This window comes from Hippopotamus amphibius, chromosome 15 (assembly GCF_030028045.1).
Source record: "Hippopotamus amphibius kiboko isolate mHipAmp2 chromosome 15, mHipAmp2.hap2, whole genome shotgun sequence".
Classification (NCBI taxonomy): domain Eukaryota; kingdom Metazoa; phylum Chordata; class Mammalia; order Artiodactyla; family Hippopotamidae; genus Hippopotamus; species Hippopotamus amphibius.
In genome coordinates, this window is record NC_080200.1 from 8536830 (window position 1) to 8561639 (window position 24810).

Genomic DNA, 24810 nt, shown 5'->3' on the forward strand with positions numbered 1-24810 from the left:
CCACTTGGGGAAGTTTTCAGCCATTATTTCTTAAAATATTTTTCCTGCGTTTCATTTATTTCTCCAGTTGCCTGGGGTTCCTGGTTAAAGCTTCCATTAGGACCAAGTGCAGAGTGGGTGCTAAGTTCCTTCCCTTCCTTCCTTCCTTCCTTCCTTCCTTCCTTCCTTCCTTCCTTCCTTCTTTCCTTCCTTCCACACTCATTTCCAGAGCACCTACTGTATACCAGCCCCTGCTATAGGAACTGGGAGTAAACGCAGTGAACAGGACAGACATGGCTCCTGGTCTTAAAGAGCTGATATTGTGGTACTTTCCTAGTGGTGCAGTGGTTAAGGATCTACCTGCCAATGCAGGAGACATGGGCTCGATCCCTGGTCTGGGAGGATCCTACCTGCCTCAGAACAACTAAGCCTGAACACCACAGCTACTAAGCCCACGTACCTAGGGCCCGTGCTCTGAAACAAGTGAAGCCATCGCAATGAGAAGCCAGAGCACCGCAATGAAGAGTAGCCCCCGCTTGCTACAACTTCCTTTGCTACAAGGAAAAGCCTGTGTGCAGCAAAGAAAAAAAAAGAGTTGTTATTGTGGGGCAGGAGAAATACCTAATCATCTAACAATCAAACCAATAAATATCACATACAATATATTTAAATGTTACTGAGAGTGTTGGGAGGAGGTCTAGTTTTAGATATGTTATAAAAGCAAGTTTCTTTGAGGAAGTGACATTAAAACAGAGTCCAAATAAGGGAAGTGTTCAATCCATAAAGATATCCGGAGGAAGGGTGTGCACAGTGGAGGGGACAGTGTATGCAAAGGCCCTGAGGTGGGAATCAACTCAGGTGTTGGAAGGACACAAAGCTGGCCCATGTGATTGGAATGGAGTGAGAGGGAGGAGGTCCAGGCAATGTCAGGGCAGATTCTGCAGGGACCCTGCTAAATGTGGGGCAGGAACACATGTCTGGAGTTTGGGTATGATATTCCATGCTCTTTATTTGGGCTTGGGCATGGTTGGAGACAACCCCTTGAGAGCAGCAGAAGCCTCAGGGTCGTCTCAGGACACACAGCCATGGGTACGCAAATATTCTGAAAACTCCTCCAGCTGGTCCAGCAATTCCTTCTTGCCCACTGCCCCATCCACTGGCCAGTGCATGAGGAACGTCTCCTTGCCCAGGACATGGATGTATCTGTGGGCAAGAGGTGGCAAGGATGGTGAGGAGAGCCTAATGTCTTTTTTCTTTTTTTTTTCTTTTTGGCGCACGGGCTTAGTTGCTCTGCGGCATGTGGTATCTTCCTGGAGCAGGGATCAAACTCGTGTCCTCTGCATTGGCAGGCGGATTCTTAACCACTGCACCACCTAGGAAGCCCCGAGCCTGATGTCTTGAAGGTGTGGAGATGTTTCTGACTTGCCCCTCTGCCCTGCTTGGCAGACTCTCAGAGCCACAACTCCTAGTGTCCACTTCACCAGGCCATCTCAGGTCCCCTTGCCTCTAGCCCATACTGCTGGGGATTTGAAAAGGCTCCCCTCTCTCTGATTCTTTCCTCCCCTCTGTTGGAAAACCAAATTTACGTCTACATTTACAACATCTCCTTATGAATGATGTTCCCTGGAGTTGTGCAGTGCACAGCCTGCACCTCCATGCAGGGCAGCCCTGAAACCCGAGACACCTGTTGACAGGTGCAGTAGAAATTTTGACACCAAGGACTGGGCTAGGGTGGGGAAGGGGGCCCAGGCATGAGTCCCCAGGGCAACAGGAGCCCCCCCACCCCCACGCACTCAGATTGGACTCTCCACAGGTCTGACGTCTGGCCCATGATGAGGTATGTCTCGTTTTCTTGCAGCCCCAGGGAGTCATGGCAGGTGGTGTGAGTGACAAACTTCTTCACGGTGAGGGGCTTGGCAGAGTCCGTGCCTGGAGGAGAGGAGACCTAGTGTGAGCTTGCATAGGCCTGGCCCTCCTCCTCCCACACCCCCTCCTCTGCCACCTTGGACGTACCACTCTTGATGATGGCTTGGAGCTGCATGTTGTAGTAGATGTAGGGGTTGGAGGCAGAGGTCTGCACAGACTCCAGCCTGGCCTTGTACACTGGGAGAAGGGATCCAGGAGGGCATCGTGTTGGTGTCCAGCCTGCAGGTGGGCCGCCCCCTGCCCCCTGCCACTGCCCACACTCACCAAAGTCCACGCCAACCTCACAGGCTGCTGCCTGGAGCTCCTCCTGCCGTACGTGGTTGCTGTGCTTCTTTAGGGATGGACACTGTTCTGGAGGTTGGGAGAGGGCATGGCAGCTGCTCTAGCTGTGCTGGGGGAGAGGCTTTCCTCTCATCTGACCCCTCTCTGGCCCCAGGCGGCAACCCCTGGGTCTCTGGGTCTGGCCTTTCTGATGTATAGGGTGTTCTCTCCTCCTCTGTCTCCCATTTTGGTCTTTTTCTTTTCTGTTTATCTCATCTGAGTCTCTTTATTATGTCTCCCACCGTGTCCGTGTCTCTGATTCTCCTGATCTTTGACTGTGCCTGAGTGTACGTGTCATTATCTGCCTCGGAGTCTCCTTTCCTCTGTCTCTCTTTGTCTCTGTCTTGCTACCTCTCTGTCTCTCTCTGTCTAAACTCAGCCCAGAAGGCACCCAGGAAGTGATGAAAAGCTCTTGAACCCCTAGCCTGGCAGTCCCAGCCTTCCGTGTCCCCATGACCTCACCCTCGGCACATCTGCACATGTCTCTGTCGCAGATCTTCCGCAGGGAAGAGCGCTCTGTGGGCAGGTTGTAGAAGAAGCTGCACCTCCGGGCTGTGATGGGGACGAATGACCGGGATTGGCTTGGACCAGTGCTTCTGAGGGGGTGCCCGTCTGGCTCCGCCCCAGCAGGCCCCGCCCCACCTGCCCCTGCCCTGCCACCCCCTAAACCGGTGCCTCCTCTTTGAAGAGCCTGCCCCCTTCTTGCCCACCCTTACCCAGCAGGCCACGCCCAGTCCTTTCTCAGCTCTGCCACACCCCTTCCACGTCCCCCGGGGACCACTTTAACCACTAAAGGAAGCCCACGTCCCTCATCACCACGCCCCTTCGGTCCCTTCCGACATACTCTTGGCCACCCCTCCCACAGAGCCAAGGACCCTCTCTGCCGCATCCCATTCCCCCTTTTTGGCCCTACCCCCTCACCCCTTCCTTTTTTTCTGGCCCCGTCCTTCTCAGGCCCTGTACCCTCCAGGGATACCCCTCCAACCCCAGGCCCCTTGCTCACAAGGCTCGTAGTAGTCATAGATCTTGACCTGGGCAGCCTGCAGGAACTCCGCCTGCAGCATCCTGTGGACCCGGAAGCCCAGCACCGTGTCTGCCTTGTGGGAGAGCTGGAGGAGGGAAGTCCTGTCTGAGCTGATCAGGGCCACCGAGCACAGGGTACTGACCAAGGCCTTGGCCATAACCACTGACAACGTGGCATTGAATACTGAGGAGCTGACCTCAGAGGGTATGGCTCTCTGGCAGCACTGACCAGGGCGCTGACCGTGGTTTCTCTGCCCACCCGGCCGCCCATGGACCTGTGGCACAGGACACCTGGCCTTCCTCACCTTCTCCAGGTAGAGGACAACCGTGCTGTCACTGGAGCTCGTCTTGGTCTCGTACTGGAAGGCGTACCTCTCCACGTCGCTCGTGAGCTGGGGCAGAGGGTGAGGACGGTGCGTTGACAGAGGTCCTCTGGGGCACCCAGCCCTGGAAGCTCCAGTCAGTGAGAGGCAACTCTCAGAGCTCCTGGCCCTTGTCCAACCAGCCCCATTGTTGGGGAAACTGAGGCATAGTGAGGGCAGGGATTTAGCTAAGGTCATATAGGGAGTCTCCCAGAAGTGACCATAGCCGCTGACCTTGGGGCATGGACTGTGGGGCATTAACCTGGGGGCCCTGACCCAGGTAAATGCTACCCTGCACCCATTCAAGGAGTGTGGGATGTTGTCAGGGCATTCCCACCCTGCTCATTACCTGTTTGAGGTCATCCTGGTTGGGGTAGAAGCCAGTGAGCAGGGAGACCTCCATGATGCTCATTGTGGCCTCTTGATGACCCTGGTACCTGGGGATTTCACAGCACCAGTCTCTTCCCACTGGCCTCTTGCTCCTCCCCTCTGCTCCCACTGCCATCACCTCCCGCCTGGACCAGGGCAGTAGCCTCCTCCTGTGTCTCCCTGTCAGTCTTCTGCCCCCGAGAGCATACAGCTTTAGCAAACAGAAATCTGATATGTCTCCTCCTTGCTTAACCTCTTTGCTTTACCAATACACCTGTCTCATACGTTCACGTCCTCCCACTCCAGCATCCAATTGATTGCTTTGAAGTGTTGGTCTCTCTCCTGCCACTGGACCTTGGCACATGCTGTTCTCTCAGCCTGGAATTCTCCTTCGTCCCTCTTTGCTCTGAAAAATCCCTTCCTCTTTGCAATCTCAGCTGATGCATCACCCCCTCTGGGAAGCCTTCCCCAGCCCACATACCAGATCATTCTCTAATTTTCCCTCTTGTGGCTCTGTGGAACTTTCCTTTGCCACATTTCATCACAGTTGTCATTTCGCATCGATTCTGGGTGATTATCTGGTTTTTGTTTGCATCCCCTGATAGGCTGTGAGCTCCACCAGGCAGGGAGGAGCTGCCTTGTTCATAGCTGTGCCCCTAGCTCCTAGAGCAGAGTCTGGCACCCAGTAGGTGCTCAATACATGTTTTTTTTTTTTTTTTTTTAATCTGGGACAGACCTGGGCGAGGGTATTTGGGAGACAGAGCCAGACTGGAGTGGGGGCTGGAATGTCTGGAGAAGATGAAGAGAGGGGAGAGTCATGGGGTTTGGAGCTAGCTCTGGGCATGTGAGTCATGATGCGTGCTCACTGTGCAGGAGCCCGCCTTCCTGGGGCATGGCAGGCTGGGGGCAGGACTGAGGGAGCAGGATGGTGGACAAGCATGGGAAGGCGGGGTAGGGGGCAAAATGGGGGACAGGTAGGCAAGGGCAGGATGAGAGGTAGGGATGAGGGGGCAGGCACGGAGAGGTAAGTTTGGCTGGTTCCCACCCTCCACTCAGTACACAGGGAGAGCTGCTAAGGAGTCTGAGTTCCAGGAAATGGGTCCTTCCTCCTGCCCAGTCCAAGGTCCTGGTGCCCTGACCTTGTTTCCATCCGGAGTTGAAAGGTCGCTTCCCCCTTTTTATTATCTGCAGAGAGAAGGCAGGAATTTAGAGGCTGGGTAACACAACCTCTGGAGCCAGCTTCCTGGGTTCAAATCCTGGCTCTGCTGTGTGACTTTGAGCAAGTTGCTTTACCTCTCTGTGCTTTGGTTTCCTAATCTGTAAATGAGGATTGTAATATTCCCAACCCAGCTGGTTAATTTTAAGGGAGTTAATACAAGTAAACATTTAACACAGCACCTGATCAGTGCTTTATAACGGTCAGTTATTATTAGTATCATATTACTACTACGAGGACGAGGACAAGGACGATGAAATGGGGCCCAAACCAAAGTCTTGGTCCCTTTTAATCCCTAAAAATAATAGGACTGGTGAGGCTTGTTTCCCCCACCCAGACAGTGAGCTCCCAGTGGCAGAGTCTTGTCTCTTCCTCCTTGGTACCCCAGACTGGAAACTCTAGAATCCATTTCTGATCATCTCCACAGCCCTGTTTCTGCTCCAACCCCATCATTTCTTCCTGGACCAGTGCAGTCACATCTTCCTTGGTCTCCCAGCTCCCACCTGTGTCCTCTATAGTCTGTTTCCCCCATAGCAGCCAGAGGGAGCCTGTGCAAACCTGTGCTAAGTCATGTCCCTACTCTGCTCAGAACCCTCTCTGGCTCCCATTTCACCCCAAGCAAACCCCCAAATCCTCACCATGGCCCGCAAGCCCCTGCACCATCTGCCCCATCACCACTCCAATTCTTTCTCTTAAAACTCTACCCCTTGCTCCTCTAGCCACACTGGCCTCCCTGCTGTTGTTCAAACCAGGTGAGCTCATTCGTGCTTCAGGTCCTTTGCACCTGCTCTTCTGCCTGCCTGGAATGCTCTTCCCTCAGATCCTTCATGGCTCACACTCTCTTTCATATCTCAGCTCAAATGCCGCCTCCTCCGAGACCTTCCCCTCGACCTCCTCCAAGTCTGTAACACCTTTTGCTACTTTATTTTATATGGCACTCACCATCATCTATCATTATGCTACATATTTGTATTTTATAATGTAGATTCACTTATGTTATAAATACATAATGATAGAAGTATACTATACTACAAATGTTGTACTGTTTGTGTCCTTCTACTAGAATGTGGACTCCAGGAGAAGAAGGGATATTTTTCTTGTTCATGCCTATGTTCCCAGGGCCAAGGAACAGGGCATGGTGCATAGTAAATCCTCAAAAAATATTTGTTGAATGGCTGACTAAAGCAGTAGATGTGCTTACTGAATGATAGCTCAAATAAAATCATAAAAAAGAAGAGCTGGGTATCCCTAGGTCCAGGCTCACCTTCCGGGGCTGCGTGAAGAGTCACATTCAGGTAGTACATGTTGCAGGTGTCCTCCCAGGACTCTGGGGACCTGTGGTACATGGTCAGGATCTGTCGGGGCAGGGGAGGTGTCAGAGTTCATCCACACCTACTCTTTTCCCCCTTGCTTCAATTCCTGCCCGCCCAGCTCTCTGCCTTGTGGGGAATTCAGTGAGATTTCCCCACCTCAATCCATGGGTTCAGTGGCCAGAACATCCTATAGAGTCTAGGCCAGCTCTATGAAATGGAACTTCCTGCAATGATGGCAGTAGTCTCTATCTGTGCTGTCCATGTGGCAACCACTAGACATATGTGGCTATTTTTTTTGGCCACTCTGTGAAGCATGTGGGATCTTAGTTCTCCAACCAGGGATCGAACCCATGCCTCCTGTAATGGAAGCGTGGAGTCTTAACCACGGGACTGCCAGGGAAGTCTGCACATGTGACTATTGAGCACTTGAAATGTGGCTAGTTCGACTGAAGAACTGAATTTTTTGTTTTATGTAATTTAAAGTTAACTGAAGATTAAAGTGGAGTGTGACTTGAAAAGTCACATGACAAAGGCAGGGATTCAACTATGGATCCATTGCCTGAAACATGATAGCAGGCTACCTTGAATTTGGTAACCAAGAGTGCTGTCCTCCTGGGTCACAGGGCATAGGGCCAGATGATGTCATGGAGCTCCGAGATATTGGGGGAAGGGTGGAGTTGTTCTTTGGGCCTTGGGAGGCACCCTGGAGGGAGAATCTTCCTCTGGAGGGTAAGGAAAGACACCTCTTCAGGGACTCTACATAGGGGCAGAAGGGTCCAACGGTCTCTGGCCTCTACTTTCCCTGACTCTTGACTTACTGAAAGTGAAAACCTTTATTTCCCCACCTGTCAAATGAAGCCCATATTTTTATCAACTTCTCAGGGCGGTTTTGAGATGTCCTTAGCTTGATTCCTAAAAAATGCTTGTGCCCTAAATGGTAGCTAAGATTGTTGCTGTTTTCAGCCTTGTTTTGGAGTCTATATTTGCTGCTATTTCCGCCCACTGGGGGAGCCCTGGGCTCTAGCTAAGGAATACAAGACCTACCGAGATGGTGCCTCTTCCACTGCCGCTGGCTTTGATCTCTAGGTCATCCTGGGCAGAGAACTGAAAAGACGGGGGAGGAGGATTTGAGGGCAGAGTGAGCAGCAGAGCATAGCTCAAATGCAGTGGAGATGGAGAGGAAAGCATGCACGGGCACTGGGGCCTCAGTTATTTCCCTAATTTGGGGTCTAGTGACTCTCCCACCCCCCCCCCCATGAAGATGGTTTTACTTTTCCTTCTTGATAGAGCATTTGTGGTGTCTACACTGTCACAGATCAACTACAGCTGCTGACTCAGTCCTAATGTACATCTGTCTACACTGTCTACTTTGCAGTGTCTATGATGTTCCCTGTGCATAGAGCCCCCACAAGACTTATCTCTCTGGCATCTCTGCATCTACTCTTGCTTCCCTCATACATTCTTCTGTCATCGGCTAAAACAAAATTTTACAAATTCACCTCCAATTACATCACCCCTGCTTAAATCCCGTTGCTATTCTTAGAACCCTCTTGCCTTAGGGCCTTTGCACTTGCTGTTTCTTTTGCCTAAATATCCACAAGGATCACGCCTGCCTTTCCTTAAGGTCTTCCCTCAAATATTACCTTCGTGGTGAGACATTCCCTACTTGGCCTATTTAAAATTACAACTCCTTGATGCTGCTGCTCCCCTCCCTGCTTAATTCTTCCCCTTAGCACTTGTCATCGTTTAACATATCCCATATTCTACCTATTCACATCTCTTTATTGTCTATCCCCACTAAAATATAAAATTCTGCAGGGAAAGGGACTCTTTTTCTATCTGGTTCATGGCCATATTCCCAGAACCTAGAACAGTGCCTGGCACACAGTAAGTGCTCAATAAAGATGATTGAATGATTGGAGGTAAATATCAGCTCCTCCATGGAGTAAGGTCACGGAGATGACCTTACACCCCATACCCAGGTTATTTTGTCCTTTACACACTTATTTCATTCCCCTGTGCTCAGAAAGCTTAAAGTGGAATGTAGAATTATATTTATTGTCTTAATTTCTTTCTAGCCTACGAGTTCCTTGAGAGCAGGGACACAGATGTTTCATAATGTAACCCAGGAGAATGCCTGGCACACAGTAGGTGCTCAGGAAATGTTTGTGGAATAAATGAACCAACATATTGACAGTATGGCCAATAGTGGTTAGATAATATTGGTGAGGGAGATTGTCAGGGACACGACTGCTTGGCCTCATCTCCAGCACCCATTCTGTGTGGACTTCCCGTCTGTCCCTTAGCTCCATACCTTTGCTGACCGCAGCTGGTAGGCGTTGCTCTCATCGATGAGCCATTCTATATTCAAGGCTCTCTTGACGGCTGTGATCTGGACGCGGAGATCCTGGACACCGTCGAAGGGGACAGCTTTGCGGAAGCGGGTGAGGGCCTCGATGGCCACCACCGTGGTCTGGGTGTTGGGATGGGGGCCTCGGATCAGTACCACAGACAGCGCACCGGGACACCCCCCCCCCCGGGTGGGGCCCCAGCACCACGGACAGCTCCTTCCGGTGGGCCACTCGTGTCAGCACCTCGGCTAGCGACCCACCCCCGCTACCTTCACCCTCCACCCCCAGTTTCAGAAGCTCTGGTCACCTGGGTGGACTGGAAGCCTCCTCCCAGCTCCCGCTTCTCCAGCAGCCATTTGGCGATGGCATGTGTCTCATTGCGTCGACCCAGCTCCAGCTTCTGCATCAGCGCATAGGCCGTGGCCTCAATGGTGTACAGAGAGTGCCTGTCCAGGTCGTTCACTGGCCAATGGGTTTTGTCTAGAAGATGGATGCCTACTTTGTCACGCAGATCTGGACCCACCTACCTAATTCTGCCCGCTCCTTGTGTCATATGGCCCAATTTTTCTCATCTGCTATTTTATTGAGCACCTACTTTATGTGAAAACCTTTGCTGAGGAGACATATGGACATTGCATTTTTCAGAACCACTCTAGGAAAGAGGGACACTATATAAAGTTGGGGAAATGGAGATTCAAAGAAGCTCCTCCACATCCTTCCCAGTCCCACCGCAAGTGAGTTTTTCTTTTTTATTCTTTTTCTTTTTCTTTTGTTTTTAAACTTATTTTTGGTTGCGCTGGGTCTTCGTTGCTGGGCGCATGGTTTTCTCTAGTTGTGGCGAGCCGGGGCTACTCATCGTTGCAGTGTGCAGACTTCTCAGTGTGGTGGCTTCTCTTGTTTTGGAACACACGATCTAGGCACTCGGGCTTCAGTAGTTGTGGCACTCGGGCTCAGTAGTTATGGCTCATGGGCTCTAGAGTGCAGGCTCAGTAGTTGTGGCACATGGGCTTAGTTGCTCCACGGCTTGTGGGGTCTTTCTGGACCAGGGATCGAACCCATGTTCCCTGCATTGGATTCTTAACTACTGAGCCACCAGGGCAGTCCCACAAGTGAGTTTTTCTAACTCCATTCCTCTTGACTTGGGGAATGGAGAGGATGGGATAAGGACTCTCGGGGATGGGATAGGGCAGGCCATGGGAGGCACACCCCTCTCAATTAGCTATGTTTTATGACCTTCTTTCTATCCTCGAACATGCCAAGCACTTTCCCACTTCAGGGCATTTGCATGCACCATTCCCTCCGCTTGGAATATCCTTGGCCTTTCACCTAGGCAAGGCTTCTCATCTTTCATTCCAGCCAAGAGGTCCCCTCTTCACAGAGACTTTCCTAGCTCTCCAGTCTATACTCCCCTCCCCTCATCATTGGTCCCACCCACCTTGTATGTTATTATCTCAGCACCTGTCTCAATTTGTAATTGTCTATTGATCTGTTTGTCTTCTGTCCGCCTCCCCCCAGGGACAGTGGGCCTTTTGAAGGCAGGGACCATATCAGTCTTGTTCACCTTGGTTTCTCAGGGTCTGAGTTCAGGGGTTGGCACACCACAGGTGCTCAATAAATGATGAATCACACAATGCTGGATTTGAGATCATGCAATCCCCCTCTCTCTGCCCCTGTGATTGTGGCTAACACATAATTGGTTAAAAAGTGGCCCATACCCACCCTGGCTGGCAAAGCTGTCCAGGCGGTCATTGGCTCGGGGGCTCCTGGTGAGGGCCAGAGCATAGGAGACTATGGCTACGGCAAAGGTTGTCTGAATGTGGGGGAGTTTTTTCTCCAGGAATTCAGTGGCTCGCTCCATGCTGGCAACCAGATTCTAGAAAGTCAAGAGAGGAGGCTTGAGGGAAGTGATCAGAGGAAACGGGTCTGGGAGTGAGAAGAGAGGAATGCACCGAGAAGGACATGAGGGCAGGGCAGCGCCCTGTGTGCAGGGGGTATGGCACCTTGCAGACCCTGCCCTCCTCTTTGAGTCCTACCGGTATCTTCTGGTTGCACAGCTCCTTCCCCTCATTCAGGGCGATCAGGACCAGAGCTGTGAGGGATACCTCTGCCTCCGAGCCTTGGTAGCCACCCTGTGGATGCAGAACCATACCCATGATCTGTTTACCATCTTGAAGACACCTTCCCCAATCTCTCCTGCTTGACCTTGAAAAGCTCACAGGTGCTCAGCTCTAGGCTGGATGATGTTAAAAGCAAGATGAGGAGAGAGGTAGAGGAGGAGGGGCTATCTTAAGATTTGCCTGTGTGGGGTCTGCCTTACTAACAAAAGCTGACAGCCATGGAGGGTGCTGTGCTAAGCTCTCTAAGCCAGCTCAAAATATTCTTGCAGAAGCTCCATTTTCCTGATGAGGAAACTGAGGGTCAGAGGGGTGAAGTGTCCTGATTGCTAGTAAATGTTTGACTTAAGATTCAAACTCCACTTCAGTCTCCCAGGTTTCATCCTCAACCCCTGTATTTGATTGAATAATGTTCCCGCCAAATTCGTGTCCACCCAGAATGTCAGAATGTGATCCTATTAGGAAACAGGGTCTTTGTAGATGTAATAAGCTAAGTTAAGAACAGGTTAGGGGGGACTTCCCTGGTGGTGCAGTGATTAAGAATCCGCCTGCCAATGCAGGGGACATGGGTTCCATCCCTGGTCTGGGAAGATCCCACACGCCTCAGACCAACTAAGCCTGTGCGCCACAACTACTAAGCCTGTGATCTAGAGTCCGTGAGCCACAACTACTGAGCCTTCCTGCCACAACTACTGAAGCCCATGAGCCTAGAGTCCGTGCTCCTCAACAAGAGAAGCCACTGGATTGAGAAACCTTTGCACTGCAATAAAGAGTAGCCCCCACTCGCCACAACTAAAGACGGCGCACAGCAACAAAGACCCAATGCAGCCAAAAATGAATAAATAAATAAATAAATAATAAATCTTAAAAAAAGAAAAGAACAAGTTAGGGACTTCCCTGGTGGTTCAGTGGTTAAGACTCTGTGCTGCAAATGCAGGGGGCCTGGGTTCAATCTCTGATCAGGGAACTAGATCCCACATGCATGTCACAACCAAGAGTTTGCATGCCATGACTAAGGAGCCTGCTGAACCACAACTAAGGAGCACACGTGCTGCAACTAAGGAGCCCTCCTGCTGCAACTAAGAGCTGGTGCAACCAAATAAATAGTAAATAAATAAAAAGCATAAAGAAAAAAATCTCATTTCTCTTAAAAAAAAAGCAGGTCATACTGGATTAGGGTGGACACTATATCTAATGACTGGTGTCTATACAACAAGGCACACACACAGGAGGAAGAAAGCCATGTGAAGATGGAGGCAGAGATTGAAGTGATGCCGCTACAAGCCAAGGGATGTAAAGGACTGCCAGGAGCCACCAGGCTAGAAGAGACAGGGCAGGATTTCGCCACTAGAGCCTTCGGAAGGAGTGTGGCCCTGCCGAGACCTTAATCTTGGGCTTTTAGTTTCTAGAGCTGTCACAAAATAAATAAATTTCTGTTGTTTTAAGCCACCCAATTTGTGGTACTTTGTTACAGCGGCCCTAGGAAAATAATGCATACCCTAAAGTCTCTTCTTCTCACAGTGGCCAGTGAAGCCTGTGAACCCTTGAATCAGTTTCCATCCATCCTCTGCTCAGAACCTTCTGTGGCTTCCACCTCACTCAGAGGAAAAGCTCAAGTCCTCCCTTTGGTTCACGAAGCCCCGCACACTCTGTCCCGTCAACTTCTTGCTCTCACCTGCTTGCTCTCACCTCCTCTCCCTCTCCCCTTGCTCACTCTGTTCCAGCCACACTGGCCTTCTCACTGTTCCTCAAACATGTTGGGCACTTCCCAGTCTCAGGATGTTTGCACATGCTCTCCCTCCACTTAGGACACTCTCTCCTTAGCTATCCACAGGACTAGCTCCCTTACCTCTCCAGGTCTGTATAAATATCATCTCCTGAGGAAGCCTTCCAAAATTTCACCCTTCCCACCTTGATTCCCCTTTCCCTGCATTTTTCCCATATCACTTATAACGTCACATTATTTATGTCTCTATTATGCTAATTGCCTGTCTGTCCTCCACTAGAATGTCTGCCCCATGAGGACAGGGATTTTTATCTGTTTTGTTTGCCCTGGGCCCCCAGTGCTTAAAGCAGTGCCTGGCACATTATAGGTGCCTGATAAATGTTCATTGGTGGAAGGAAACTCAGATCTGTTACTGAGTTTGTAACTCCTCTACGCACCACCTTCCTATATCATGTAGGGTTTTCACTCACACAGTCCTCCCTTCTTTTGGGGTGCAATCTGTCTTTGCTGGTTCATTCGTTCATCCAGAGTTTTATTCAGCAACATTTGCTGACTATGGGACTTCCCTGGTGGTACAGTGGTTAAGAATCCGCCTACCAATGCAGGGGACATGGGTTTGATCCCTGGTCCGGGAAGATCCCACATATCTCAGAGCAACTAAGCCTGTGTGCCACAGCTACTGAGCCTGCACTCTAGAGCCCACAAGTCACAACTATTGAGCCCGTGTGCCACAACTACTGAAGCCCGTGTGCCTAGAGCCCGTGCTCCGCAACAAGAGAAGCCTCTGCAATGAGAAGCCCGCGCACCGCCACGAAGAGTAGCCCCTGCTAGCCGCAACTAAAGAAAGCCTGCGCATAGCAATGAAGACCCAACGCAGCCAAAAAAAAAAAAAAAAAGAATTTGCTAACTGTCATGAACCAGCTCTGCCTTCCTCCCTGGAAGACTCACAGTGCAGGAAAAGCACACCCTGAACAGACTATTTCAAAGCCCCACAGGCTTCAGGACCTGGCATCTTTCCTTCTTCCCAGGCCTCAGGATGGACCACCCTCTCTGCCATCTTTGTGCTCTGATGACATTGGCCTCTTCCCCCGCTCCTCAAGCGTGCCAGAGCCTCAGGGCCTTCACACATGCTGTTCCCTTCGCCTGGAGCTCTCTTTCCCATTCTTCCCCCCACCATCTCCTCTTCCTTTTCAAAGTTGCCAATCACCGTCGCGTCTGCCTGCAGTCTTCCCCTGGGCATGACTCCTATTAAATCTTCCCTCCTGCTTTTCTCTCCATGGGACGTAGCACAATTGTGACTTAAACAATCATGAGTTATAATTTCTTGGTGAACTTCTGTCTGCCCCCACTACCCAGCTTGTCAGTTCTACAAGGCAGGGGCTGTCACTGTCTTGTTTACCGCCGTGTTTCGCCTCTACCTGGCACAAGCCCTGGGACACAGCAGTTACTGGATACATGTTTGTTGAATGCATGAATAAACCACATCCCTAATAGGACAGGTGCACAGGACAGGGCTGGTATTCGGGGGAGACTTAGGGGAGGTGGTGTCTGAGCTAAATCTAAAGAGAAAACATCACTGAGAAGACCGCGCACTGCAAAGAAGAGTAGTCCCCGCGCGCCACAACTAGAGAAAGCCCGCACGCAGCAATAAAGACCCAATGCAACCAACAAATTAAAATAAAATTAAATTAAAATTAAAAAAATAAAGAGAAAACATAACTTGGCTAGGTGAGGGGGTGGAAAAAAGGGATGAGGCGTGAGTATTTCATGCAGAGAGAGCAGCCTAAGCAAAGATACGGAGGTTAGTTGGAAGGCCTGGTGAGCAGGGAGTATGGAGGGGTGAGGCTTGGGAGGAGATACAGAAGAGAAGGATATAGCAGAGAGATACTGTCATAGGTGACTGTGAGCCATAGAAGGTGTTTGAGCAGGGGAGAGACCTCCCAGGCTGTCTGAAAGCTGTTTCTGGAGGCTGGTGTGGAGGAACTCTTGGTAGGGATGGATGCGTTGGCTGGGGGGGACAGGGAGGACTCAGACCTAGAGAGAGGTGGCCCAGGACTGGCGACTCCTTGAAGTAGCAGTGGGGGGTTGGGTCCCAGATGTGCCCAGCCTCCCCCCATTGTAACAGAGTGCAGGGTGGTCCAGAGCAGGGAGATGTTATGGTTGGGCCTCGGCTCTTTCCTGTTCTCATTCTACCTGTGAATATGTCAGCGGGCTGAAACTCCCCCCCCCCCGCCCCCCCCTCGGTGTGCAGCGCTCTTGGGTTTTGTTTGAACGGCTCAGGCAGGGGGCTGGTGGGCACCTGCATGGACGACATGACCACAGGGCTTTCCTCCAAGAAGCTCCCGTCCTTTGCCTGCCTCTGGGTGATGACCCAGTTGGCGATGTTGCAGAGAGACTCAAGGTTGAGCGCCGTGATTGCCATGGTGGGGTAGGCCAGGGCGAAGACCCGGAATACGTAACTCGTGAGCCTGTCAGAAAGGAGACGGTGCAGGGGGGCGGGGGGGGTTGATGACTGGCAATAATAGCCAAGAGGGTTCTAGGACAGGGGCGTCTATACTCTGGAGAAGTCTACCCCAGAGACCACGGCAACTTGGAACGCTGCTGGCCCGCAGGCTGCCTGCCCCAAGACCCCACAGTGGGGCTATTTCTGGGGTCATCAAGCCCCAGGCTGGCCCCTCGGGCTTCCTCCCACCCGTGTCCTCATCCTTACCAGGTGCTTCCTGGGTTTCCCCTGCTGGTGTGGTAGGTGCCATCTGCATTCCGGTGGGTCAGCATCCGGCTGTACCCTGGGAAAACAGGGGGATGGGAATTTACCGGGAGAGTTGGTGCTTGGGTGTGTCTGTGAAGGGGGAGGGTGCTGCCGGGCCCAGGTGTAAATGAAGGTCATGGCCACGTGTGACAGTGGGAGCCAGCATATAGTTGTATCTGGGAGTAAACCGGGAAACTGTGCCTTTGGGATGTGACTGGGAATTACTGTTAGGAGGGTTTATGGAAGGTGAAACCAAGGAAGGGGCGTATTCTGATGGGCCACTACCTGGATGTTTTCTTGGGGGTTATTTCTTGGCTGTAAACTGGAGATGTCAGTGTGTCTGTGTAGTCAGAGGAGGTTACTCCTGCGTGTAGTCTGGAGAAGGCACCTCTAGGGTGGATTCTGAGCATTGCTACTTGGGTATTATCTGGAGGTTTACTGTTTTGGGTTTAACCGTTTGGGGATGACAGTGTCTGGGTGTTACCTGGATGGCGCGCCACCCAGAGCACCTGGATGGAGGGTTGGTGTCTGAGTGTAACCAGGGAGATGGGGTCAGCGTCCAAACTGACTTGAGGGTCTCTATCTGGGTACAATCAGGGTGTGTATCTCTGGTTGTTACCTAGGGGGTTTGGATGTAACCTGGGACGGTGTTAGCATTCAGGTGTAACAGGAAGGCTACCACCTGGGATTATTCTGGAGTTTTCTGCCTGGAGGTTACCTGGGGGGCGTGTAGCCCAGGGCACGGCACTGATTGGCTATAACCTGGGACAGTGTCTGAACATAACATAACCTGGGAGATTGCTGCTTTGGGGTAAACGAGAGTGTCTGTTATGAGACTTGTAGCCTGGGAGAGGGGTCAGGGTAAAGGCATAAACTGGGGGTCACAGTTGGGGGTCCCCTGGGGGGCTTGGTATCAGGTTGTCATATGGAAGAAAAGTCAGAGTTTGGGTGCTATTGTCTGGGAGGGTCCAGTGGGGGGCCTCCTCCAACCCCAAGGTTACCTCAGCCACCCTCTCTGAGCGTCCCAGACACCCAGCAGGGGACCCACTCACCCCTGACGATGTTCCTCATCACCTGCTCCCTGTGCTCCACCCCAATCTTGTTCCACTGGCCCGTGCTATCCAAATAGTGGGCCAGGATGACCACAGATGCCAGAGAGCTCAGCGTCTGCTCAGGACAGCCGGTCGGGACCCTCAGCAGCCGCCGTGTTTCTCTGGGTGTCAGGCTGCCCAGGATTGTCTCGCCAAGGATGTCACCTGTCAGGTGGGCGTGGTCTAAGCCACCATCGCTCCCCGATCACCCTGCATGGGTACCCCCACCCCCTCCTGCCCCCGTGCCCAGGTGGGTGCTGGAGGAGTCAGCCCCTCCCCCAGCCCCCACAGGAGCCAGCTCTGTCCTAGGCACCTTGGACGCTGACAAACACCTCCACCTCTGTGTCCGGCACCTTGTTCAAAACATCCTGTTTTTGCACCAGCTCCATCTGGGTCTGGCCTGAGCAGACACAACCTTGTGTGACAAACAGGTTCTGGGACCGGGGAGGTCAGGGTGTGCAGACACTGGGAGAAGCTCGGACTGTCCCCCCTGGCCGGACCCCCTCATTTCAGCCCCTCCCTCCACTGGAGCATGGCCCCAGGATCCCACGTGCCCCCTGAAGACCCCACAAACCTTGGGGGTTCAGGAGGATGCTACGGGATATTTGCTCTATCTGACCCCCTGCCTGTAGGATGCAATGAAGAAGCAGATTAAAAACAACGGTAATGATGACAAGTCACCATGACAGTGAGAGGAGGCACTGCTTATCTATAAGAGCACAGGCTCCGGGGCCCAGATATCTGAGTTCAAAGCCCAGCTCTTTCACTTCCTAGCTGCATGACCTTGAGCATCCCTCTGTGCCTCAGTTTTCTCATCTGTGAAATGGAAAGTATAATAGTTCCTACCTCAACGAGCTGTTCTGAGGGGCGCAGTGAATTCATATTCTTGAAGTGCTATATCTTAAGTGCTAAACATGTGTTTGTTAAGTACATAAAGTATTACTGATGGGTCATGCACTGGTCGTGTGTAATTTTCACATCTCTCTGATGTGAAGTTATTCGTGGATATGAGATTATCCCCATCCCGCAAATCAGGAAACGGAGGCTCAGAGAAGTTAAGTAAATCGCCCAAGGTGACACAGCAGAGACAAAGCTTGAACCCAAGCCTGACTCCAAAGTCCCGCAGTGGGGGCTCTGTGATTGACCTTTCATTGTTCAATCATCGTCTCCACCTCACTTCTGTCCCGGAGGCCTCTTTGTTGATCTTGGGCTCACCTGCCCCTCCCATGATCACACAGCCTGGAGCCCAAGGGAAGCCCCACTGCCTGCACTGGCAGCAAGGGCTGGGGGTGCCTATTACCTGGACCAGGAGTGTCTTCCTCACATGGTCCTGGACCCCAAAGCCCACGACCTTGACCTCCACGTCCACTTTGCCTGTTTCAAGTGGGAGAAGCACGAAGGGCACCATCTTGGACGAGGCGGGAGGCAGGACCACCACCTGGCGGGAAGCGGCTCCTGGCTTTGCCGCGCTGCACAGTGCCTCCTTGTGGGGGAACTCCACCCGGACCTGGGGCAGGGTGGGCAGTTAAGGGGTCCTGATGCATGAGGCAGCCCGGGACCCTAGAGTCACAGTCTCCTCCCTGCCCCCACCCTGAGAACCCTGAGTAGGTGACAGCGTAGCATAGTGACTGAGTGTAAAGACCGTGCCTGGGTTCAAACCCCTTCTGTCACATAGGTGCTATGTGATCTCAGGAAAGCCGTGTAAGCTTCCTTATCTCCAAACCAAGAACAGTCATAGCATCCATCTCCTGGGACTGTTGTGAGGCTTAAATTAGAAAATGTCTTAGAAGCTTTTTCAAAAAGGCTGCCACTTCACTGGCGCCTTCAAACCATGGACACACTCCGTCCCCATTATAAAACATACTGACAGACACTTTTGGGGGGAGAGGGGAAGGCTGGAGGCTTCACCTTGACTGAGGAGCCCATGAAATTGTACAGCACGGCTTGAATCTGGACCTGCTCATTCCTGATCACGGAGAAGGGCAACTTAAGATCCACAAAGAACGATTTCGTAACCGTCAGCTCAAAGGGGTCCGAGACGCAAAGACCTAGAACCAGGAGAGCACTAGATGTAAAGCAGAGGCCAACCGCCCTGGGGCCGGCCAGGGCCACTGTTCTCCTATTCCCTCAGCACTGGGCTTGTGGGGTCACCTTGTCCCGCCTTGACGCTGACGGCCACAAACTGCCACGTGGTGATGGAATCTGGCACAGTCACGTGGGTGCTGTAGTGCGCGATGCTGCAGGAAGCGCCGGGGTGGGGGGAAGGGGACATAAGTGAGTCTGTGCTACCCGGACAGAGACTCTGATTGGGGGTCACTGTCTTGGACTTACCATCACTGTGGAGGGGTAGTGCGTCACCCAATTAGAGACATTATCACTAAAGCGACGTCACTTGGGAGGACCCACTGGGATCTTTATCCCCAACCAGGAAGGTTCCTGTCATGGGACAATGCTGAGAGCTCAATGTCACCCCCTGGGGGCATTGGCCATGATGGACGTCCCCTGATGCATGGAGGGGCCAGGGACCAGAGGCTGGCATGGGGGCCACCGTCCTACCCCGATTCACTTTTTGGCAGAGTAATCTTCTTCCAGAACCAACTTTCAGGGAATAAGCTCCGGACAGGCTGGTCCTCCAGGAAGATGTCATCAAAGTCCTCATCTTCATCCACTGTAGGGAGCAGATGTGGGGCACGGTCTCCGTTGCATGTCTCCCATGACCCACCAGATTCCTCAGTGGGGTCCTCCCACCTCACCCCTTCGCCTGTTCATGGCACTCCACGCCCCTCGGAGGAGCCCCCCCCAACCCCGTGTCTCCTGCCGTGGCCCCCTCACTTGTTCCCAGAAGCAGCTGCTCCTCTCGGGCCTCCCGAGTCAGGGCCTCGGACAGACGGCAGCAGCTCAGGAAAGCAGCGACGCAGACTGGTCCATAGCGGACGTGCTGGGTCCTCTCCTCACATGATAGCCCCACTGGGCTCTCCCGGAGCCCAGCCTCACAGCACTTTTGCTCCAGCTCTGTCTCGAACTTGTTCACTGCAGGCCGGAGTTAGAGGGACAGAGGAGGGGCTGGGTAGGACCCGAGGAACAGGGACCCATCCAGCTTCATGCCACGTACACCTGACCTCTGTTGAGTCACATCTCTGGCAATGCTGTCCTTAAAACTGTGTCTGTATCTCTCCTATCTTTCCCCTGAAGCTTCACATTGAGCCCACGTGATGAGTTCTGATGAGGAAGTTGAGCCACAGAGAGGGCAATTCACTGACCCAGGGTCACACAGCCCACAAGTGGCAGAGCTGGGACAGGAATTTATGCTGCTGCTCCTGCTTCTTCTCCTCCTCCTCCTCCTTCTTTTTGGGCAGGGATTGGCCATGCCATGTTTATTTATTAAAGATGTGATTTTGACTCCTGGTTTTTGTTGTGTGTTTTAAAAAATGCAAACACAAAACTTGCTGCAGAGCATGATGTCAAGTTGAATGCTTCTAAATTAGCGAAATGAAGGAATGCACTTAAAGATAAAAATATTATAGCAATTTAACGCTCTTACTATCTACCATATAACATGATTAGAACATCTGTAATGAAGTAATATAACTAATTTTTACCATAAATAAAACAACAGTTTATATTATGTGCTTTTCCCAGAAGGTTAGCATGATATTCGATATTGAAATTAGAGTAAGGGTTTTACCTCAATTTTTATTAGAATTCACTTATTTCCCCTTTATTTAGATCCACAAAGTCATTAGCACTGCTCAGAGAGACGGAAACATCTAGTATTCATAGAAGCCATGCTTCTAACTACACCCAGTGCTGCCTCCCATCTTCCTTGAACTCTCGGCATCTTGGTCCCATCCACACCCTGGTCCTGGTTTGCATATTATCCATCTTCCCTTTCATCTACCTTCCTTCCTGTATCACAGAAACTAGACATCCAAAAACTACATTTCCCAGACGCCCTTGCTGCTAGGGTTCTGGATGGGATGAGATTCTGGCACTGAGCCGCTCTTGTATAGGATTTGGAAGGTGGAAGAGAGGCAGAGACCACTTTCCCTGCAACAGTGGTAGCTGATGGGTGGGCTCCAGTCCATGTGTTTTTGTAGCAGGCACAATTTCGTGTTCCACTATCTACCCATCAGCTTCACGAGAGATACTGACAGCAATTTCCTGAGATTTCATGCGCTGCAACTGAGATTTCCTGCATTGCAAGAACTACAGAGGAGTGATCTCGAGTCTCAGCAGCCTTCTGACTTCCACTCCTAAAGCTCAGCTAATGATTTTGAAAGCACCCAGCTCTCATCATTAAATTCACCCCCACCCCTGCCACCGACTGGAGGACCTACAGCGGTTTCAGTTTACTGTTCTAAGCCCTGATGAACACAGGTTAGGGAGCCAGGACGGGCACATTCAGCTTTAGCTCTAACCTGCATTCCTCTTGGTCTCCAGCCTCTTCAGGGAGCGGCGGCGACGGCTGGGAGAGGGGCTCTGGGGGCAGTGCCAGTCTGGGGATCAGAGGGGAGAATGAGAGGACAAGTGTCAAGGTCATTATCAGCATCCTCAATATTTATTGGGTGCTTACTTCATACCCAGTGCTTTATATGCATCACCTCATTTTATGCCAAAGCCTCTTCATATTCCAGACTTGCCACTTATAACTTGTGCAGTCTTCATCAAGTCACTTACCCTCTCTGGGTTTTAATTTCTCCAGCTTTGTAAAATGGAACAATCATAGTTCTATCTATGAGATTTTGCATATAAAAGTACTTAGCACATTTTGGAGATTAATCCTTCTTCAGTTGTTTCATTTGCAAATATTTTCTCCCATTCTGTGGTACAGATGAACATATTTGCAGGGCAGGAATAGAAATGCAGATGTAGAGAACGGACATGTGGACACGGGGGGAAGAGGAGGGGGGGATGAATTAGGAGATTAGGTTTGACATAAATACACTCTATGTGTAAATAGATAGCTCGTGGGAACCTGGTATATAGCACAGGGAGCTCAGCTCAGTGCTCCGTGATGACCTAGAGGGGTGGGATGGGGGAAGTGGGAAGGATGTCCAAGAGGTGGGGGATATATGTATACATATAGCTGATCCACTTCACTGTACAGCAGAAACTAACACAACATTGTAAAACAATTATGCTCCAATTGAAAAAAAAAGCAACATAAATTAAATTTGTAGTAAATAGAAATTGTTATTAATATTAATATCACTTTTTATAGCTGATATCACTTTTACACTCCTAGTTGTCCCCAACATATCCATTCTCCTCTATCATTTGTGGCAACTAAACCTCCATCTTTTATGTAACACTCAGAATGAAGACTACATTTCCCAGCCTCCCTTGCATCTAGATGGAGCCATGTGACTGAGTTCTGGCCAATGAGATGAGAGAGAAGTGTCCTCTTCTCCCCACTTCCCTTCATCCTGGTGCTTGGCAGGAGGTCCTGGTGAGACTCCCTCTTGGAATATGGCAGAGCAACAAGCTAGAAGAAGCCGGAGTCCCAGAATGACCTCTGGACTGTTACTGAGCAAGAAATAAACTTCTGCCTTGTTTAAGATACTGTTAATTTGTATCTCTGATACCCATGCCAAAACTACATCTTCGTTAGCACACATTAAGTTACTTCGATTATTATGCACATTTTATGACAGATAACTTGAGAATCAGAGAGGAAATATGACCAGCCTATGGTAAGTAGCAGGGTCCTAGATTTTAGCTGATCTGTTTCACACCAAAGTCCATGTTCCTAACCACTAGATAGCACTTCCCCCACCCCTGCCCACCTCCTGTCCCCCATCTGTACCTGAGCTTGCCAAAGTGTCCATCCCTGTGCTCATCTTCATGTCCAATCCAGCATCCTTGAACACGGCAAGCCTGTTTTTCCCACTGCCTGCTGTGCAGCCAATGTCATGTTCCTCCACTGTATCCCAGACCTGAGGATCAAGAGAGGAACCTGGATTTGGAGCCTGTATGACCCCTCCAGGGAAGGTACACCGGTACGCTGTAATTGCTGGTTCAAATAATAATTTTCACATAATCACCCATTTGTTGAGCCCTTACCACCTAGCAATCTCTATGCTGTGCACAGGCTCCTTGAATCCTTGCAACCACTGATGTTGCTCATTTAATAGGTGGAGAAACTGAGGCTCCAGCTAGAATTCCAGGCAATCTTTTGGTCCAAAGCCCACACAGTCTTACCTTCTTCTGTGTGAGTTTGTGTTTGCTGTTCAAGGTATAGACAGCCTTGTCCACGGCCACCAGCCCCACTGTGGCCTCTGAATCACCTGTCACCTTCAGTTCCAACAGGCTGCTTGGCTGTACAGGCTGAAAGTATCTTTCATTCTTCAAGCCAACATTCAGCTAAGCAAAGAAAAAGAGAGATGGCAGGAAAAGAGGCTCATAGGTCACCAAGGGGCTTCCCCAAGTCCACTTTCAAGTTCATGCTCCCTTCAGCTCTAATGGAGCATCTGGAAACTCCACCAAGCCAAACTGGATTCTACACTTTTACTTGCTTCTGCTCCACCTCTTAAATTGAAATTTGAAGGCCACATCACTTCTTCCTCCTCTCCTCTGCCTCCAGACTGAGAGCCCTTGAATCCGTACAGTCTGTCTCTGAAGCATTACGAGGGTGGTGTACAATTTCAAGGAGTTTGACTCACCTTCTCTTTGCATTTGTCATTCACATCAATCCAAATCGAATCCGCCACCAGTTCAGGGTTCCAGATTCTTCCCCTTGGCAGTAAATAAAAGGCCAGGATGCGGAAAGAAGGAAGCATCTTTGAAGTCACATCAATAATGGTTGACGTGTAGACACTCCCATGACTTTTTAATTGATGTTTGGCATACACAATCTGGCCCTTACTCAGGACCTTAGAGACAAGGGAGACTAACGATGAGAAGGGTAGGGCCAGCCCTTCCCCAAGGCTATCCCAGCCCACAAGGGAGACCCTACCATCCCTTTGCTTCAGCCCTTAGGTCTGAGTCCATCCCAGATCGTTCCCTCCAGCTCAAGTTTTCGTCCTAGCCCCTCACCAGGATAGTGAAGTAAGTGATCTGGTCCCTGGTTTCAGAATTTTGATGCTTTGTGTGGAGGTTCAGCTGGATGTTGCTGCCAACCTCTGTGCCCCTTGTCTTCACCTCAATGTGCAGGAAGTTCCCTGACCCATCCTGAGTTGAGTAAGGCCAAGCTGTCATCCTTGCTGAAGCCTGCTCCTCTGGCCGGAGAGGTGCATCAGTTTGCACCTGGAAAGCATGATGGGCAAGTAAACCCCTAATAACACTTCCAGCTCACACAGTCCCAGCCCCACTATCCCTGCCCCATAAGGTTGGTACCAGGATAGGAAGCTCCTTCAGATCTGCCATTGTGTTGATGGTCAGAATGGCCACCCCACTGGACGAGGTATATCCTACTTGATCTTGGCAGCGGACGAGGACTTTGGAGGCTGGGGACCCATCAGGATTTGAGACGAAGACCTGAGGTGGAATCTGGCATGAGATCAAGGACAGGCCTTGGGGGGGGGGGGGGCTGGTGTAAGAGGTGGGAGCTGGGAATGCAATCTGGATAAGACTGCCTTGTACAGCTGTACCAGTTGTGCACTGAGCAACACTAGGGGCACCACTCATTTAGAGCCTGTGAATGGAGCCCCTAGAGTTTTGCAGAGTACAACCACATGCAGCAGCCCTTGGTGTTGGTGTGCCAGGGGTTAGGGGTGGGAGGAATCGAGGGTTAAAGGATAGGAGGAGATGTGGAGGGTTTGGGGAAAACTTAGAGTAGGATTGGCACCAAAGGATGTCTCCAGTTTTTCTAATGCCCATCAGACATCTCAAAGTCACCCCAAGTGAATGTATGTAAAAATAGCATGCTTTCTGTGCAAATGTAGTGTCAAGATAAACTTCTAAGCACCACCTTCCAGCCTGACTGTGATCCTTAACTCCCGCCTCCCCCCATAGAGAAATTCTGGAGCCATCACTGTGCTTTGGGGGGACCTGGGCTAAGACTTGAGGGAACCTTGGGATTGGTCTGGAGGCATGATGGACTCAACTCTCAGACAAATGAGTTCTGGGAGGCAGGTGAATCCCATATGGGTTTTTGTCTCCTGAGAAGGTCTGTTTCAGGGAAGGGGCCCAGAGTCCCTGCGTGGCGTGAATCCAGACTCTGACCCTAAAGTCGAATGGCATCCCCGGCTTGAAATACTGGGGTGTCCTGATGAACTTGATGTTGTATGGGCTCTGGACAATCTTCACCCCGGAGGTCTCAGCCTGGACCA

The 24810-nt window shown here is 51.1% G+C and overlaps 1 protein-coding gene across 1 annotated transcript; it reads right to left on the reverse strand.

Annotated features, from left to right (window-relative positions):
* Positions 1-957: 957 nt before the first annotated feature.
* Positions 958-24757, reverse strand: LOC130837514 (venom factor-like). Its single transcript, XM_057710525.1, has 32 exons — positions 24704-24757; positions 23876-24016; positions 23576-23785; positions 23203-23412; positions 22742-22903; positions 22347-22476; positions 20959-21036; positions 19373-19570; positions 19097-19208; positions 18692-18777; positions 18449-18588; positions 17841-18047; positions 17115-17166; positions 16854-16940; positions 16502-16705; positions 15411-15486; positions 15000-15168; positions 10894-10989; positions 10580-10733; positions 9168-9340; positions 8824-8982; positions 7554-7613; positions 6461-6551; positions 5120-5165; positions 3961-4048; positions 3555-3641; positions 3230-3335; positions 2689-2778; positions 2170-2256; positions 1993-2082; positions 1773-1908; positions 958-1182 (listed from the first exon to the last, which is right to left on the reverse strand). Exons 1-32 carry the CDS (start codon positions 24719-24721, stop codon positions 1050-1052), a joined length of 3876 nt encoding a protein of 1291 aa, XP_057566508.1. The 5' UTR covers positions 24722-24757; the 3' UTR covers positions 958-1049.
* Between the last annotated feature and the right edge of the window lie 53 nt (positions 24758-24810).

Bases quoted from the DNA above. Each gene is read 5' to 3' on its own strand.
- LOC130837514 (XM_057710525.1), bottom strand. The intron at 3,642-3,960 runs GTAATGAGCAGG...CCTCTGCCCCAG, and splicing joins ACCAGGATGACCTCAAACAG to CTCACGAGCGACGTGGAGAG. The intron at 2,257-2,688 runs GTGAGGTCATGG...CCCAACCTCCAG, and splicing joins CATGTGCAGATGTGCCGAGG to AACAGTGTCCATCCCTAAAG.